Raw genomic sequence first — 16342 nt, 5'->3', positions numbered from 1 at the left:
CCTCGACTTCTTGCTTCTTGACGGAGGCCAGGACTAGAGTGTTGGCCACGCAGCGCTCAATACATAAATGAAGAGTAAATGATGAGAGAGCCGCACCTTTTGGAGACCTCTTAGTATGACCTGTAAATTTGAATACGCGTACTTATCCCCAATAGTGAAACAAAAAGGGAATTATTTGTCTATTTGCCTACTGTACTGCCAACTTCCTCATCTCTTCTATCCTTCAGAAGAGCCACGAAAACTCATTTGTTTCATAGGCTCTTAAGCTAATGCTTTCAGTTCATAGATGAAATACTTGAAACGCTTGAATGTACAATTTTCTACCATGTTCTGATCTGTATACAGATCCTGCCTTGTTCCCCCCTTCCTTTGTCTCTGTTACTGTCTACATTAGTTATTTTTGTTTGCACCACACTCTTAATATCGTTTTTGGTTTGGATGTTGCTTTTTAAACCATTAAATAAATGCACTAATAAATTTAATCCAGTTTCACTTTGTTAGAGTCCAGTTGTATAGATTTAGAGTATAATTTGGCAAAGCATCCTATGAAACCGCGAAAAAATGTGCTTAGATGTTTGAAGTGGCTTATGAAAAGATCATGATTTCGTTATGTGGAACAGCACAATGTGAATAAACTGAAAGCTGAGGCACAAGCCTATGAGACAAGAGGCACTGTTAGGATTCCGTTCTATTATATTTAATCACTTGCAGCCCAGGCAGTCCACGTTTCGGTTCTAAAGCAGTCATTGCTACATTGTCTGCATTGGAGGAATGCATTATGGGGGCAGGAGTGGAAATCACAAACAGCCCTTGCAAAAATGTTCTAACTAGCCCCACACTGTAGGAGGCGGCAACTAGGATGGGCTGATGAGGGCGTTTTTTTGGGTCATGACAGCCCATCTAGCTCTGAGAGCAGCCCCCTAGCTTGTGGTCCACCAAGAAGGTGGCGAATAGCCAGTTGAGCCTGATTATTGATGTCCGCTGGCTGGGGGTGCATGAAGATAGAGAAGTGATGTGGTATAGAGTGTCACTAACTTGCTTCAGTCTGCCCTGCCAGGACCAATCTTTGCTTAATCTTGCATGTTTCTCTCTCCACAGGGCTCTCTACACCTACGATGGAGACACTGATGACCTTACCTTATCTTCATCAGGAGGTAAGAGGACCTACGCCACCCTTACCACATATTCTGACACTTACCTTCCCCGCTCACCAATTGGCACTTCCCTCTTGGTTCTATACCCTTGTCCTCCTGACTCACCTACTCCTGTATCGCCCATCCTAATTTCATCCATTATCCTCTTCCGCTCTACCTTACCATAAACCAGACGCCTACAAAGGTGAGTACCATAATAAAGCACCAATGAGGCTATTTCTTACTCTTTCTCAATGTTTTTATTGTCTCTTCTTGAATTCCTTCCATCTCCGCTCCCCCATAAATTTCATGCCACTCTCGCCCTATTTTCTTTTTATCTCCCTCTGACCATCTCGCTTTCTTTTTCCTCTGCTCTTTTTAGGAGGAGGTCTTCCAGACCTTTCCAGTCATTTCGAGAATCAGAAGGTGATGTATGGATTTTGCAGCGTGAAGGACCCCCAGGCTACCCTGCCACGATATGTCCTCGTTAACTGGGTAAGTCTTTCAAGGCAAGCTGCTAGGATGTGCTTAAGGGCTTGTAAGGAGTTTGATTGTACGTCAAAAATTAAGTGCATTCAAGAGATCGAAGAGTAGAGGTACTGTGGATGGAAAGCAGGAAGTGGATACAAGGCTTTGGGAACTGAGCCAAGTTATGTGGAGCTGCAAAAAACAAACTCCCTCAATTGCAGGTTCAAGGCGTGAGTAAACTGTACCTCGGATCTCACGACCGAACTGCTGAGAAAATGTACATTTCCGATAGACAGGTGGGAAATCGCTGACCCCTCAGGTGTCGGCTTGTTCTCCTGGTCCTGGGGCAAGTGGAGATGCCTGGGCAGTATCAGTTACAGCACTATCTTTTCGTCTCCCTGTCTAAGCACTCTGGCACGCATGTGTGTAAAGGTTGTCCAAAGTCGCTCCTAGTCTTAGTGGTTCTTTTAGAGTTTGGGAGGCGCAGTGCGTCTGTCAATATGTGGCACATACCAGATACGCAAAACCTGAGGTTTGCCTGCCCACTTAGAAATGGACGAAGTGACAGGTATTTGCCAGCAGAGCCCCACTGACTCTTCCAGTGTAAATCTTTGATCGACTGCCTGTCTGCTACAGGGCCGTCACTCAACATACATCAAAATGTCTGTTTAATTCTGGTCTAACCTTCTGACTTGCATCCTCCTTGATATTAGTTTCTATGTCACTCTCCTGTTTATAGTGGTGCCAAAAAGCAGAACTAGCAAAATGCCTATATTTGTCCTATCAGGTTATTTAAAAAAAAGCACACCAAAATTTGCTTCACGAGATAGGCAGATTCTGTGCCTGAACACCACACTGCAACATGCTTCACGCAGTATTTGATTGGTGCCATCATACAAAATAAGCACAGGGATATATTTCTGATTACTCAAACGATGAGGAATACATAAAGATGATGTGTGCCATGTGTACAAAAGTCTCAATCACTTGGGCTGATCTACACGGCATTATTTTCCACCCACTATACTACTTTCTACAGAGAACAGTTGTATGCAAGTCAGCCTTGGTTGGTCCTTCTCCAATAGAAACAGTCGAATCCAAATTGCCTGGCCTGGTGCCCTCTGAAGGAGAACACAACAACCACAGACTGGTTTCTGACTATCTTGGTCTCAACAGTTAGTGACATCTTGGCACAATGACCACGGGACATATGTCTGATCCTACTTGTTGGATGTATGGCATTGCATGAAGGAAAAAACAGAAGTGGTGGGTAGAATGCTGGTAAGAGTCTCAGAAACTGACAATGTCTAGGTGCTCACATTCCAGTTCATCATTGTTCACACAAGATGTCACTTCAGGCAGAGGAAAGGCATTTGTAAATCAACCTTGGTCCTTTTCCTGTTGGTACAGTTGAAAGGGAGTTTAAGGTGCATTGATGCAGTTTCTGCAATTTGGTTGGCCACTGTTTAAACTAATCAGAATAGGGCCATATGTTAGTTCCATTCTAATTAGCTGCTGGTAGCCAATCAGAACTACCCTTTGACGAATTGCTTCAACTTGCAGAGGAGTGAACAAAAAAACACCCAGTCCTATATGATAGCTTTGCAGAAGCAGCCAAGGCTTACCCTAGGAGGTTTTTAGTGGGTCGTCTCAAATACGATGTATATTTAGAAAAATTTGCAATTCAGGTATTCGTCAAGCCAGAGCTACTATGTTTCTCTGAAAAAGAAGACTTTTTTAATACATAAATACCTTACTAGAACAACAAACGTTTAGCGTAAGCTCCTCTGAGCTTATTAAGCATTATGCACCAAATCCTGAAATTTTCAGGACCCCATTGTCCTGCTGCATCTATAAATCAACTTCTAATGCATGGTTTGATAAAGAGGTCCTCAAGTGTAATGAAAAAAACTGTTTTCTTTCGCTAGTCCTGCATCGCTAACCATTATGAACAGTAAGCACTCTAGAACAATGCTTTTTTAGATGATGGCATGTTGGAATACAACATCATTGATTGGATGCCTCCTTAATGCTGTGGCACGTTTTTAACATCACAAGTACCGACTCTTGTTTTTGCATTATTTTTAACTTCGGCAGCCTTGTTTGGTTTAATAATTTTGTCCCAACTCTAGTGCAAGCCTGACCTTAAGATGGTCACCATGTTAGCTTCTCCTTTTGCACATGGGATAGCATGACTTCAACAGGGCCATCAGATCTTGCAAGAATTCAGCTGGCTGCCTAAGATCAAGCCAATCTGATCTGCCGGCAGTATATATATATATATTTTTTAACATGCAGCACCGTTGTCATGCTACATAACCATTGTGGTGTCATGCACGCTTGGCAGCGGGGCTGGCCTTAAGCATGGGCTAACTGGGCCGAGACCCCAATATTCTGAGGGGCGCCTGGAGCTATGTGCATTAAGGTTATGCAAACAACAGTCCCTTTCTCAGAGATCTCCAGTCGTGACCATGTCCCTGCATGTTCGTTTCGGTCTGATTTGCCAGTGTAAAGTGGTTTTAGTTCTTCATTATAATATGGCGGGCATTGTTTTTAATACCCCTTTAGCCCCCTTCCTTGCCCTCCCTTAACTCTCTGACCCTTTATGACACACATCAACAAACCCATCATCTGTTTAAGGCAGCTAAGCTATCAGTGATTTGGGTGAACTGGGGGAGGCCCAGGGATGTTTGTGTTCAGGGTCAAGTCCCTGCTCATCCAGCTACTGACCAGTGAACACAAAAGGGCCCCCTGCTGCCTCATTTAAGTCACTACCATCAGCAAGGGCGCCAAATTTCTCTTTTCCAGGGTGCTATTTTAGCAAATGGCGGCTTTGCCTGGCAGCTCGTTTGCTTCTGCAGCTCACACATTCAGGCTCTGCTGGCATACAGAAAACACAGGAGCTACTTTTCTCCGTGCCACCCAGTGTGGCTATCTGTCAGCGCACCCGGTGACTCCTTTTCTTTGCCCTGCTACTGACCATTGTAGGCAAAGCCAATAAGTCTAGCTTGTAGCTGATCTGAAAATGCAACCAATATCCGTGTGCTTTGCCAGTGCTTGTTTGTGCAAGATTCTCTTTGGAATCCAGAAAATTGTGATGTTCGGGTCCGGGGCATACCCGATTGGTGTTGATTTCCATTTAGGGGTCCGTTACCACAGTTGTCGGTCTTCCCTTATTGTACTGCACCTACCTTTGTGATTCCAATGCCTTCTCTTTTCTTGTGGTGGGAAAGGAGAGAGACTGGAAAAATGTTGGCTGTGCGGCAAAAGTAGAAGTGCACTTATGAAGGGTAAGAATTGTCAGGGGTGACAACGAATCTTGGGCATGTGTGGAGTGTAGACGAAAGACTTGCAGTTTGCACAGCTCACTAGCCTGATGTGGCATGTCCTGGGCATAGTAATCCCTGCATTCATCTGTTGTTCTTTCTCTGTACCTCTTTCTATGGGTACCATTGCAGGTTGGTGAAGACGTTCCAGATGCCCGTAAATGTGCCTGTGCCAGCCACGTGGCCAAGATTGCAGAGTTCTTTCAGGTAATTTCCCCCTTCCTTCCGTCTCATGTTGGCATGAGTCATGTGACACTAGTGTCCCTACAAGAGAGTTGTACTGTGTTGCTGACACACTAGGCGTTACAGGACATTAGTGCCACGCCAGCGATAGCTGTAGAACTTTAATGCCAGTAGGAGTTACAGGACATTTGTGCCAGATTATAACGCACTACTCGACATTAGTGGAGCATCAACAATTCTAGGACGTTAGTGTCACAAGAGCTAGACTGCATTATAGTGATCTCATAGGCTGGTCTAGGGCACTAAACTGTGTCTAACCACAGAGAGTTGAAGGACAGTAGTCTAGTCTCACGCCAGTAGGAACAATACAGCATTAGAACCCCATCAGAGTTTGTAAGAGGGCACTGGTGCTAGGCTAGGTATCATTACATGCCTTCCTCCCATGCCAGGAGGTGCTGCAGTTTATCACGCGTCTCGTCCTCCCAACATTGGCACAAATTCCAGGACGCTTCTGTCATGCTGCCGTGCCCTCCGTATCCACCTGAGGCTCTGCCTAGCTGGAGACCTCATGAGCTTCTCCAACATAAACATGTCTGGACTGTCTATTTCAGAGCCAGTTATTTTGTCTTTTTTTCTAAATAGATTTGACCTACTTACGAAAATCATATACAGTACAGTCAGCCATGAAATACTGCAACCTCCATCTTACAAATGAAATACATAACAGTATCCACTTTACAAATAAATTGGTGGATCCACATAGTACCCAAAAATGTACATGTCCGATATGGCGCGCCAAATGATAGATTTATTATAGAGATGATATAAATGACCTTTTGTGCTCCAAAATCCATTGAGATCAACTGACTTCTTTGAAACCTCACCAACCGTGAACACTTGAAGCAAATCCCCAGTCCAATATAAGAGAGACTTTTTGTGCAATCAAGAATAATAGAAAGCAGAGTCCCGATTATAAAACACAAATATGCATGCAGTACCCAAACATGAAGGTGTTTCCAGATACACAACGCAATGGCAACTCAAAAATCCTGAGGACAGGGAGCCAGTTTAAAAACAAGTATTATCAAAGCCAATATGTCTGCTGTTGGCCACCAGCCTTTTGGCTTTGCCAATTCTTGTTTTGTCTCCGGTTTTAGAAAACTTTACAAATCAGAAGCTACCAGGCCGTCTGCAACCAAATACCTAAAACAAAAATACTTTGGGGTTTCAAAGCACACATTGCCATGGTTGTTCCTGGAATTTTGAAACTTCTTTTTGTGCGGATGTGCTCCTTATGATAGAGCAGAATGTGGTCACTCAGTGAAGCTTGCCAATGGCTAAATCTGGCTGGCCCATTGCACCATGCTATATGCTTTAGTGGAAAAACCAAAAACTGTGAAGGATGCAACAGACCAAATGGATGAAGACGGCTGACGGAAAGCCGCTATAAGTAATACTATACATATAATTTTAGTAAAATCAGGCGATCTTGGATACAACCAGTCCTAAAAATCCCTTTAAATGGACATCTCTTCTCCCTCCAACCATTTTTTGAGTAAAAATCCCTCCCTGTTTGTAGTAATACTTGTGTAAATTATCCCCTTCTTACGTTTTTACTGTGGCAAATCACTCTTGCTCAGATTCCTGACTCATTCAGTTCTCTGAGTGTACTCCTGACACTTGTAATAAGTAACACAGACTTGTGCACCTGATGTCTCTCCCTATGTAGCCCAAGCAAGCTCATTGGCCTTGGTGAAAGAGCTATGAATCAGGCCCATGTTGTGTAAAGCATGTTTGCAGGGGCGCTTAAGATGGAATCTAACCCTTTGTCCAAATCTGCATCTGAGCTACTGAATCTGGAGCATATCGGCATCAAGCGGAGTAACCCTTGGGTCTTTCCTCTACCACATTTTTAAATGGCTGCATGCTCCCCTGTGCTTGGGTTCTCCAAAAATGATCAGTGCATTTTCTGATTATGTGAAAAAAATTCCAATCAATATATACAGCCTAAAGACAACCTGTGAAGTCAGGCTTGTATTGCCAGAAGACAAGTCCAAGTCCATCACTGGATGAGAGCTTCCTGTGTCAAACTTGGAGAGGAGGTGCTGGACCCCACCACATTCCAGATTGTCTATTATCCTGATGTGGGCCATGCACCTGCAAATGTTGGTGCCCCATTACATTACTGCCAGGAATCTCGGATTGGTCACGTCGTACATGATCTTCAAGAATGTAACAAACTACAAAATCAAGGAGGTTGACCCCAGGCATTGCAGCGTCCAAAACTCCGGAATGCTCTTGACTGTCACTTAAGGTAGATCCGAACTACATGTGATTCAGGAGAATAGCTAAAACTGATCAGGCCAGGTGGTCCTTTGGACGGAATGAATTACCTAGGGAGCACAGGCCAAGAATGTTGACTAGGGGTTTCACTCTTGCGTCTAGCAGTACCCTCACTGCAGTTGAATACTTAAAAAAACAAATCTTAAAAATAAATGGTCACCATGGAAGGACACGTACGTCCAATGGTCCAAAATACAGCATGTCCAGGACATTGTAGCAAGCATTTCATGTGACTGCGGAGCAGGTGGCTCTGCAGCTTATTACTACAACCTTCTTATGTCATTGCCCCCAAAAATGGCAGACAAATCCATATAGCTCAATCAACAGAGGAGAAAGTGAAGCAATTATACACAGCAGTAGCTAATTAAACAATGATCCAGGAACAGAGAGCATTGCTGTTGTTGGCTCCCTGCTTGTCCGAAAGCTATGCATGACTGCTCACAGTCCCTCATGGAGATGCCCACCGCTGGTTCACTGCACTTATAAAGATGTTCACTACTTTTTTATACATCTTACCCAAAATATTCTGTGCTATTTGCTCAAAGCGTCTTTCAGAGATCACACTTCCAAGAGAATATAATCTCTGCTTGATGTCCAAGGAGGGAATTGTTTATTGCAACAGCCCTAGCTCTGTGCCCTTCATGAGGATGTTTAGCGTTGGTTTACCGACCCTCATAAAGATGGCTGCTGCCCTCAACAATGATGGCTGCTGCTGGATCCCACCTTTTCACAACAATAGCTTCTAGCTCTTTGCACTTCATAAGGGATGTCGCTATGATCAATGACAAAAGCTGGTAAATCTGGGATGGCAAAGAAAGATTAGAGGAATCCCTTTTTAGTCCAAAACATACAGAGAAAACCCCTCTCATGTCATCACAGGAAATTACATATTCTAAAATGTTGACTATGGAACAGCATGGCCCGCACTCCAGACAACCAATAGCGCCATTGAATCTATCTGTTGGCAGATAATGGACTATACAAATGCCATGAACAGGCTCTGACTCTTCCCTACATTCCATTCTAGAGTATTCGTTGCTTTCTTTGACTTTCCAGATGAAATGTGAGCAACAAAACTATTGAATGAAAGGGAGCCCTTAGTCCTTGACAGTGTTGCCAACGGGATATATTTGACTGCTGTTAGAATTAAAGCCAGCCTGGTCATGTTCAGGCTGGTGGCCATTAAGTTTGCCCTCTTCATTCCCTGATCTCTATTGTAATCTTGGGTAGACCGAGGGTAGTAAAGGTGACTTCCCTGAATTCCAGAAAGAACTCGTTCATTATCAGATAAGTTCAGAGTAGTCGACATTTCTGGGTCATTCAACACCTGATAAAACGACTGTCCTTCGGCTTGCTCCTTTCATTTAAAGCAATGATAGCTCTCACCCGCTTTAAGGCAGGACGCCACTGTGAACTGATTATCATTCTCGATTGAAGGATCCTCAACTCTACTTAAACTCTACTCCCAATCTAATACCTCCTCCCTTACCTCTGGTTTGTGACTTTTTCCTTGTTATTGATTGACACCCAATCCCCTCTCTCCCGCTGTGATTTAATGACTCAGTCTTAAGATCATGCTAGATTCGGAACAAGTTGTGCCTAAAATTAATTTGCTGTTTAATTTCTCTTTATTTACCTCCCTGCTTTTCTAACTCTTGTTCCCTGCTTTTCTCATTCTTTTGTCTCTCGTTCCCTCACGTCTCCATTCCTATTTCCCTTGTTTCTTCTCCCTTACTTTTGTTCTCTTTACTTCTATGCCATTCTGGTCTTTTTTTTGTTCATATCCATTCCTGTTGCTCTTCAATTATTCTGATTTGCTGCTTTTCTTTTTCTTATTTTTTTTCTCTTTTAGATTCAGGTGATTGAAAACCCATGTTTAGCTGGATTTCAGGCTGGCAGGGGGTGGAGAGGGGGTGACAGTCCATATTTTAACGGAGTGATCAGTTAAAACTTTAGGAAAGTGACAAGTGAGATTCTATAAGGGAGCGGTCGCTGAGAATGTATAGTAGAGAGATTTGGTATTCCCTAGGTTGGGGTTCTATCTACTACAGATGGGTAGGAATCCATATAGGATTAAAATGTGAGATCCTATATGGGAGCAGCAAGTGCTGTTGCACACAGAATTGAGAGTTGTGATTCTGTGGTGTAGCACACGGTGCTACTCTGTAAGAGAATTTACAGACGGTGGTCCATAGAAGGTTGACAGAGTGAATTCCTGCAAAGGGTCGAGTGAATATCATATGAGCAAATTTGAGATTCCATTTTAGTATTGATGCGGGATACTTTAGTAGATTGACAGGTGAGATTGCCTAGATGGAAGAAGTGACTGCCACAACCTATCTCTTCGAGCTCCCCCTCTGTGCCAAGACCCTTCTGTCTTTTCTTCTGTATCCCCTTTTCTTCCACCCCTCCTTCTGCTCAACCCTCTGCTTCGACCCCATATGCTCATCCACCGGTCTCCCCCTTTCCTCTTTGCATCTCCCGTACTCTTTCATCTCTTCCTCCCACCCCTTTCGTTGTATACTTGTCATTCTTGCCCACCCTCCTATCACCTCTGCCTCACCCCTCCCCTTCTTTGTTCCTCTTGCCTTCTCTGCCCTTCTTGCCACCTCCTCCTAGCTTCTCCCCCTTGTCTGTTCATCATCCCTTATAATTTGTCCTTCTTCTCTTACACCTTTGCTTATTCCTTCTATCTTTCCTTCCCTGCTGCTGTCTTTCTTTCCGCAGCCTCGCCTCCTTCCCTCTATCTGTCCCTTGTGTCTTCCCTCTGCTGCCCCCCTCTTTCCCTCCTTTGTTCCTCTCGAGTCACCTCTGTCTCTCTCATTGCCTCTCTCCCCTGACCTCTTTTCTCTCTTATCGACTCTTCCTATGTCACGCCAATTAGTGTTCTTGGTATCGCCCACTTTCCTGCCCTCCTCTTTGCTGTTCTCTCTTTCCCTGACCCTCTTGCCTCCTTCTCTTTAGATCCCCTCCACCTTTTGTCCCATCTTTCCCACCCTTGCCTTCATTTCCCATGCTATCTGTCACTCTGCCATGCACTCCCAGTCTTTCTCTCCTTCCTTCTCTTTCACGCCTTCCTTCTCCCCATTCCTCCAACTGTTCTTGCTGTCTTCTCCCACTCTTTTTATGCCTCCCCCACATTTGCCCTATCTTCCTTGCTCCACTTTTGTTTCCCGCTCTCTCGCCTGCTTTGCTACCTCTTGTCCTGGTCTTCGGCTCCCTGTTGGCATCCTAAATTTGTCTGTATGTAATGTTGTCAGTTACTCATAGATTACAAGATCAAGTTAGTCTTGGGAGTCATGTCTAACCGAGTTTTGTGGTCCCACTATCTCTTTTCTTACACCCCCTATTTGTTCCTTCTTAAACTCTTCGTCCTAATCCCGGCCTCCCCGTTCTCCATGGACTTGCGTCATTTCTCTCCCCATTTCTGTACATCTCTCCATAACCACTCATCACCTACTTTCACCATCTTCCCATTGTTTGACCATATTTATCTCCCTCTCCCTGTTCCACTCTCCTTCTCTTCTCTTTTCTCAATATCTCTCTTTGCTCTCTCCCCACTGCATCTCGCTCTCCAACTCTCCTACTCTCCCACCTCCTCTCCTCCGTGTCTATCCCCATCTCTTTCATCTCCTCTTTGTTGCTCACCTTTCCTCCTTTCTTTGTCTGCTCTTCAACCCATCTCTCTCCCCAGGGTGTGGATATCATCGTCAATGCCAGCAGCGTGGAGGACATCGAACCTGGTGCCATTGGACAGCGCCTGTCCAATGGCACAGCGCGTCTTGCCAGCCCGGTTCTGAACCGGCTACGGGTGCGAGAAGAGGAGTCCACCGAGCCCGTGGTAATGGAAACAGCGATAGAGTTTGGGGGGGGGGGGGGCTGGAAGCGATTGTCTGTGGCGGGAGGGGGGCTAGGTTGGCATTATTTCTGTGCACGAGTCTGTGTGCAAAACGTTCATATCCTCTTTAAGCAGCACAATGGAGCCTGGTGACCCACAGGAGGCGCTGCTCAATTTGTATGGTCAGCAGGAGTGACTGGAAAGGGCGTGGTGTTCAGCTTTTATAGGGCAGAAATTGAGGTCTTGGCTGAGGCCTCTCTAGAACTGTTTACTATCCCACAAGACCCCTGAGACACATGCCCATGAGCCTCATGTTGTCCTATGCCCCCTTCCCTTCTCCCTGGGAGAGATGGGTGATCTCGAGCAGCCATGTCATATAAGGAAGACTCACCCAGTCGCCATTTTTCTGCCGGGTGGTGTTAACATGGACTGCTATTTATAATAGAATATGCAGAATGAGAAGTACCAGAATCACTTCACAGGGGCCAGGACACCAGCCTTCTCCTCAAGCTAGAACACCCTAGTCTCCTGCCCTCTACAGTTCCTGTTGGGTGTGTGTACCCATGGAAGAGGAAAGGGCCATTGACCCTTTGGGTGCCATCACTGGGTTGGTTTAGATCTAAACAGTCTCCAGGGATTGAAACTGCTTCCCTTCAGGATGCTGTGCTTGGGTACTCTACCTTTTTTCCCAGCAAAGTAGTCCCTCTGTTTTTCGGGTCCTAAGAGACTCAAAGCGTAGTCCACGTTGTCTTCAAGCTTTTCTTGTACTAGCTCTGGTGCCTCTAAAGGTGACACCTGTGGGATGGCCTTTTTATGATTTCCTCCTAACCAGTACCCCACCTTCAGACTCCTGGAGTTTTGGGAAGGTTCTAGGTTGTCAGACTGTGGGACTGGATTCAAGGAAACACAGTCCCCATACATGTGCCACGGCACAATGGAAGGACAGGCTGGGGCACAGTGGCCCAGCTATGCCATACAGTTGGATAATGCACATGTGGCTCTGTTGGATTCAGGGTAATTGCCACAGGAAAAGCAAACTTCTGGGTTCCTTCATACACAATGGGGCTGTTCGCATAAGCACCTCTGGTGCTGGCTCTGTTTGAGTCCTTGTCTCCTGTTGCTCATGCAGCTGGCACCTAACCATTGACTAACCTGTCTGTGGGAGGCCTCAGGATTCTTCACAACGGATAATAAATTCAGCTTAAAATGTGAAAACATCCACTGTTATGATCAGTATTGGCCAAACATTCCCTTTGCTCATTCACACACCACTCAGCCCTATATTGGCGACTATCGCAAAGGCATATATGAAATGCAAATTTTAACTGGTGACGGCCGAGGATCCCCCAGCAAAAATGTGCATTCTTACAGCCTCAACTTATCCCCGACCTTGGGCTAAAATCCCACAATAATTTTGGAAAGATTGGTGAATTGTATATACAATGTGATGTATGATTGAAAGGGCAGTCTGAGATTAGTCATTTGACTCCGGTTCCTTCTACTGATTCACTCTGATCGAAGCTCCAACCTGATGGATATGGTGAATGGGAAAAAAGACTGAAAGTAAGGAATAGTGAGTATGGGGAAAAGGACTTAATCTGTAAGTTGAGGTTAAACCTAATCTAAAGCGCCCATGGAAAGGGGGTGGGGGGGGGGGGGTTGAGGGGTGAAGTTGCAGGGAGGAGAAGAATAAATACTCTTCTAATTCACTCTTCCTTGTTCACAAACCTCTTGTTGGCCCAGCTGTAGTCAAGTGGTTACTTGAAAGTATTTTATGCTTGCTGGCTCACTCATGGGCAGGGTTGGTGAGGGGACTGTGCACTAATTGATAGAGTGGAAATGGTGTGTGCATACATCCTTTCACATAAGAATGTCAATCCTGGGGGGGACCCCCTCAACATCTAACACATAATTTGGCGATCGGCTGAGTTCCACACAAGCTGGAAACCTCCTTCTCCAGATTTATAAGATCGATGTACATTTTTGGGTGCCTACTTTCTAAGGCTGACGACAATCCACTGGCAATACACCCTTAAAACATGACTCAATGGGGGCAGGGGGTGCACCCCAGAGATGCCTTATGTCCTCTCTAACCCCCCCTACCACTCCCTGAAACTCAAGCTGAAGGCCGTTCTCTCCCATCCAGGATGGAATCCACTGCAGGTCCTTTGAGGGAGAGGAGAACACATCAGAAGGTCCTGAGGTAAAGGAGCTCGCAGAGCACTCCTACTGTGGTGCTCTGTGAGCGTGCTTGCACACTCTGGTGCTCCATTACTGCACTAACACTTAATTCTCTGGTGTGGGTGTTTCATGGATGCTGGTGTGTGTATTTGGGTATGCCGTTGGCAAAGGATGGATCATGAAATGCGCCACAGACTCCTTGGCCAACTTTCTAATGTCCGAATTGGTGGGTAGGGCCACCTGAGAGAAACCCTCCCCAGACATCCGAGCCATTAAGCGAGAACCTGGTGAGTTCTTTATTAGGGTGATCTCTCGCTCATGACAATAAAGCCTACTTATGAAGTCAGAAGAAAGCGTACAATGTATCTGTTCAAGCCAGAAGGCAAGGATAGTCATAAAACTTAAATACAAGTAACATACATGGTGTTCATTTTCATAAGTGACAGTGATCCAAACAACCTGGAAGAGTTAAAGCTTCCTGGCTCAGAATTTGCACCCATGCTGCTGTGGGGGAGGTTGGGGGTTGTTCCTACTCCTTTGCAGGATGATATCCGGAGCTCAGATATTTAGGTGTGCATTTCATGGAGGTACCTCCATCTTTGCCTTTCCACCCCAAAATTGCCTACTATCTGGTAAAAATGAATTCTCCGCTATTTTGGGGTTTGTAAATCGATAAAAATGCATGGACGGTGTCCTGGTGTTCCCACAGATCTGGGGATTTAATCGGGAGGCCTTGGAGGACACTAGATAGAGGGTCACCCTCAAACCTGCAAGAATGTGTCATACATTGGATGTGATCTGCCTTTGCTAGGTGGAACGCACCTCAACAGAGCAGTGTCTTCTTTGCTAAATGGGTGCTTGTTAAAGGTTCCAAGCATAGGAAGCAGATGCACGCAGAACCGACATGTTAGTTGGCCCCGGTGCTGCAGTATGCACCTATACATCCAGGCCTGTTCTTTTCCAACTCCAGTAGCTCACTTAGCGGGAGCATCTGAAGCCCAAGGTTACAAAATAGAAAAGGTAAATATGTTTAGTTACTCAATCATACCTGCCCACCTGCCAAGGAGAAAGATGCCAATGAAACACGTAGGGGTTAGGTGTTGAAGAAGAAATGGTTACACACTGTGCTTTCATTGATGATCCTGCCGTGGGTTGAGGATACAAGGATGTTTGTGGTGCGCTGCGTGGTGGTTTCATGGATGTGCATGCTCTGGGGTGTGGTTGTTTGACAGGTGTCTTCTGGTGTGTGGTGGTTTGACAGGTGCCTTCTGCTGTGCTGTGGTTTCTACTCTCCTCGCTTTTACTCCTTAGTCCTAGCGTTACTAGCATGTTCTCTGTTTATTCGGTACCTTTCCACCGGGTGCTCCTATCTTTATAATCTACACACTCTGGTGCCCTACTCCGGTTCCTGGGATTCATGTTGTCATGCATGGTGATACCTTAATACTCTTTGGTATCTTACAGTTAATATGTAATTTGAAAAAGGACTATAAATCTGAGCTCTGAATATTTGAAAACCGATTACCTAATGGTGCCCTCACCACCCTCCCTTCCTCGTCCCCTCTATCTCAACCCTGTTCTTTAACATACCCCTTATGCTGTTCCCCCCCTATTCTATTTCCTGGCCCATCCCGGTCCCAATCTCGGTTCCAGGGCACAACTTACCAGAAGACCAACGCAGCCATAGAGATGAAGCACCTCAACCGGGAGCAGTTCTGGGAACAAGCCAAGGTACAGTGACCATACATACCCTGATGTACATGGGTGAACACGGAGGTGTGTGAGGCAGGCAAATCATGGGGCAGATCCTGAGCTGTGCTAAACATCTCCAACCACCACATTTATTGTTTTGTATTTAAGCATTTGTATACCTTTTTTTTACCCCTGTTGAGTTGGCAAAGTCCAGCAATTTTGATCAGTTTCTGGGCACCCAATTGGCAGTGCACTGTGTAAGGATGTTCGATGTAATAGCTCCAATATGGTAGACGTTGGTTGAGGTGTGTGCGCTCTGAAGATGTGTTCCCAACATGTTGGGCCGTATGTCACACATCATGAATGTGGAGTGGTGTGGAGAGTTTGAGAGAGTCGCAGCCACAAATACATACTTACCAGATTGTAAGAATTAAGTCAGCTCCTTGTGCATATAACGATGGGAAGAGCAAGACCTTTAACACTGCCTGGAATTCAAGGTAATTTTCAACACTCCTTGTTCTTAGAAGGTACTGAAATCCAGAGGTTGGGTGTGTAGGCCAGGGACGGAGAATCAGACACCTTTGAGTCTTTCTGAATGGAGGTATTATTCATAAAGGGGCAAGCCTTATGTGCAGGGATTTTGTTTGATGACATGAATGACGTTTTTGTTGAACGGAAAGTGATCCAGTCTGATGGATTGCTTGGTGTTATATACATTGCTTTAAATGAGAGTTGTCTAGCAGTAGGTGGGTGTGATATGCATCCACAGTTGTTGGTTGAGAAGCGGTCTAGAAGCCACTGCACTTTAAATTCTCTGGAGCTTCCTCAATATTCCGAGAGGAAATCTTAGACGAAGTACATTTAAGCAGTTGAAGTAGGACAGTTCTAAGGCGATTGTAGTTAGGGCTTTTTGCCACAACCCCAATATAGGAAAATTCATCCAAGACCTCTCATCATGTGAAATGGCTGGATATATGCAAAACATGTGAATCTATGATATGGCCATGCTACAAAGCCACTGTAACCAGTAGTGCTAGATGCCAAAAAAAGACAACTTCAAGAGTGGCTCAACAGCCAATGGCCAGAGATGCCGACTGGGGTGAATAAACCGTCACAGTTCCAAGGGCCGCAGGACCCTTGCATTGATTGAATGCATTAAAATCGTACTCTCAAGCAAC

General features: G+C 45.2%; 1 protein-coding gene across 4 annotated transcripts in view; it reads left to right on the top strand.

The window, feature by feature from the left end:
- Positions 1-1100: 1100 nt before the first annotated feature.
- DBN1 (drebrin 1) overlaps positions 1101-16342 on the top strand; it is a 96123-nt gene continuing 80881 nt past the window's right edge. The window contains exons 1-6 of one of the 4 annotated variants that reach the window (XM_086949172.1): positions 1101-1154; positions 1516-1628; positions 5060-5134; positions 11148-11294; positions 13438-13494; positions 15141-15203. In XM_086949172.1, the coding sequence (XP_086805298.1) occupies positions 1563-1628; positions 5060-5134; positions 11148-11294; positions 13438-13494; positions 15141-15203 (408 nt within the window). In that variant the 5' untranslated portion in view covers positions 1101-1154; positions 1516-1562. Of the gene's footprint in view, positions 1155-1515; positions 1629-5059; positions 5135-11147; positions 11295-13437; positions 13495-15125; positions 15204-16342 lie in introns of all 4 variants that reach the window. The other 3 variants (XM_086949171.1, XM_086949174.1, XM_086949173.1) reach the window with 3 other exon arrangements.

Source organism: Lissotriton vulgaris, unplaced genomic scaffold (genome assembly GCF_964263255.1).
Source record: "Lissotriton vulgaris unplaced genomic scaffold, aLisVul1.2 SCAFFOLD_2213, whole genome shotgun sequence".
Taxonomy (NCBI): domain Eukaryota; kingdom Metazoa; phylum Chordata; class Amphibia; order Caudata; family Salamandridae; genus Lissotriton; species Lissotriton vulgaris.
This window is presented reverse-complemented; position numbering and strand designations above follow the sequence as displayed.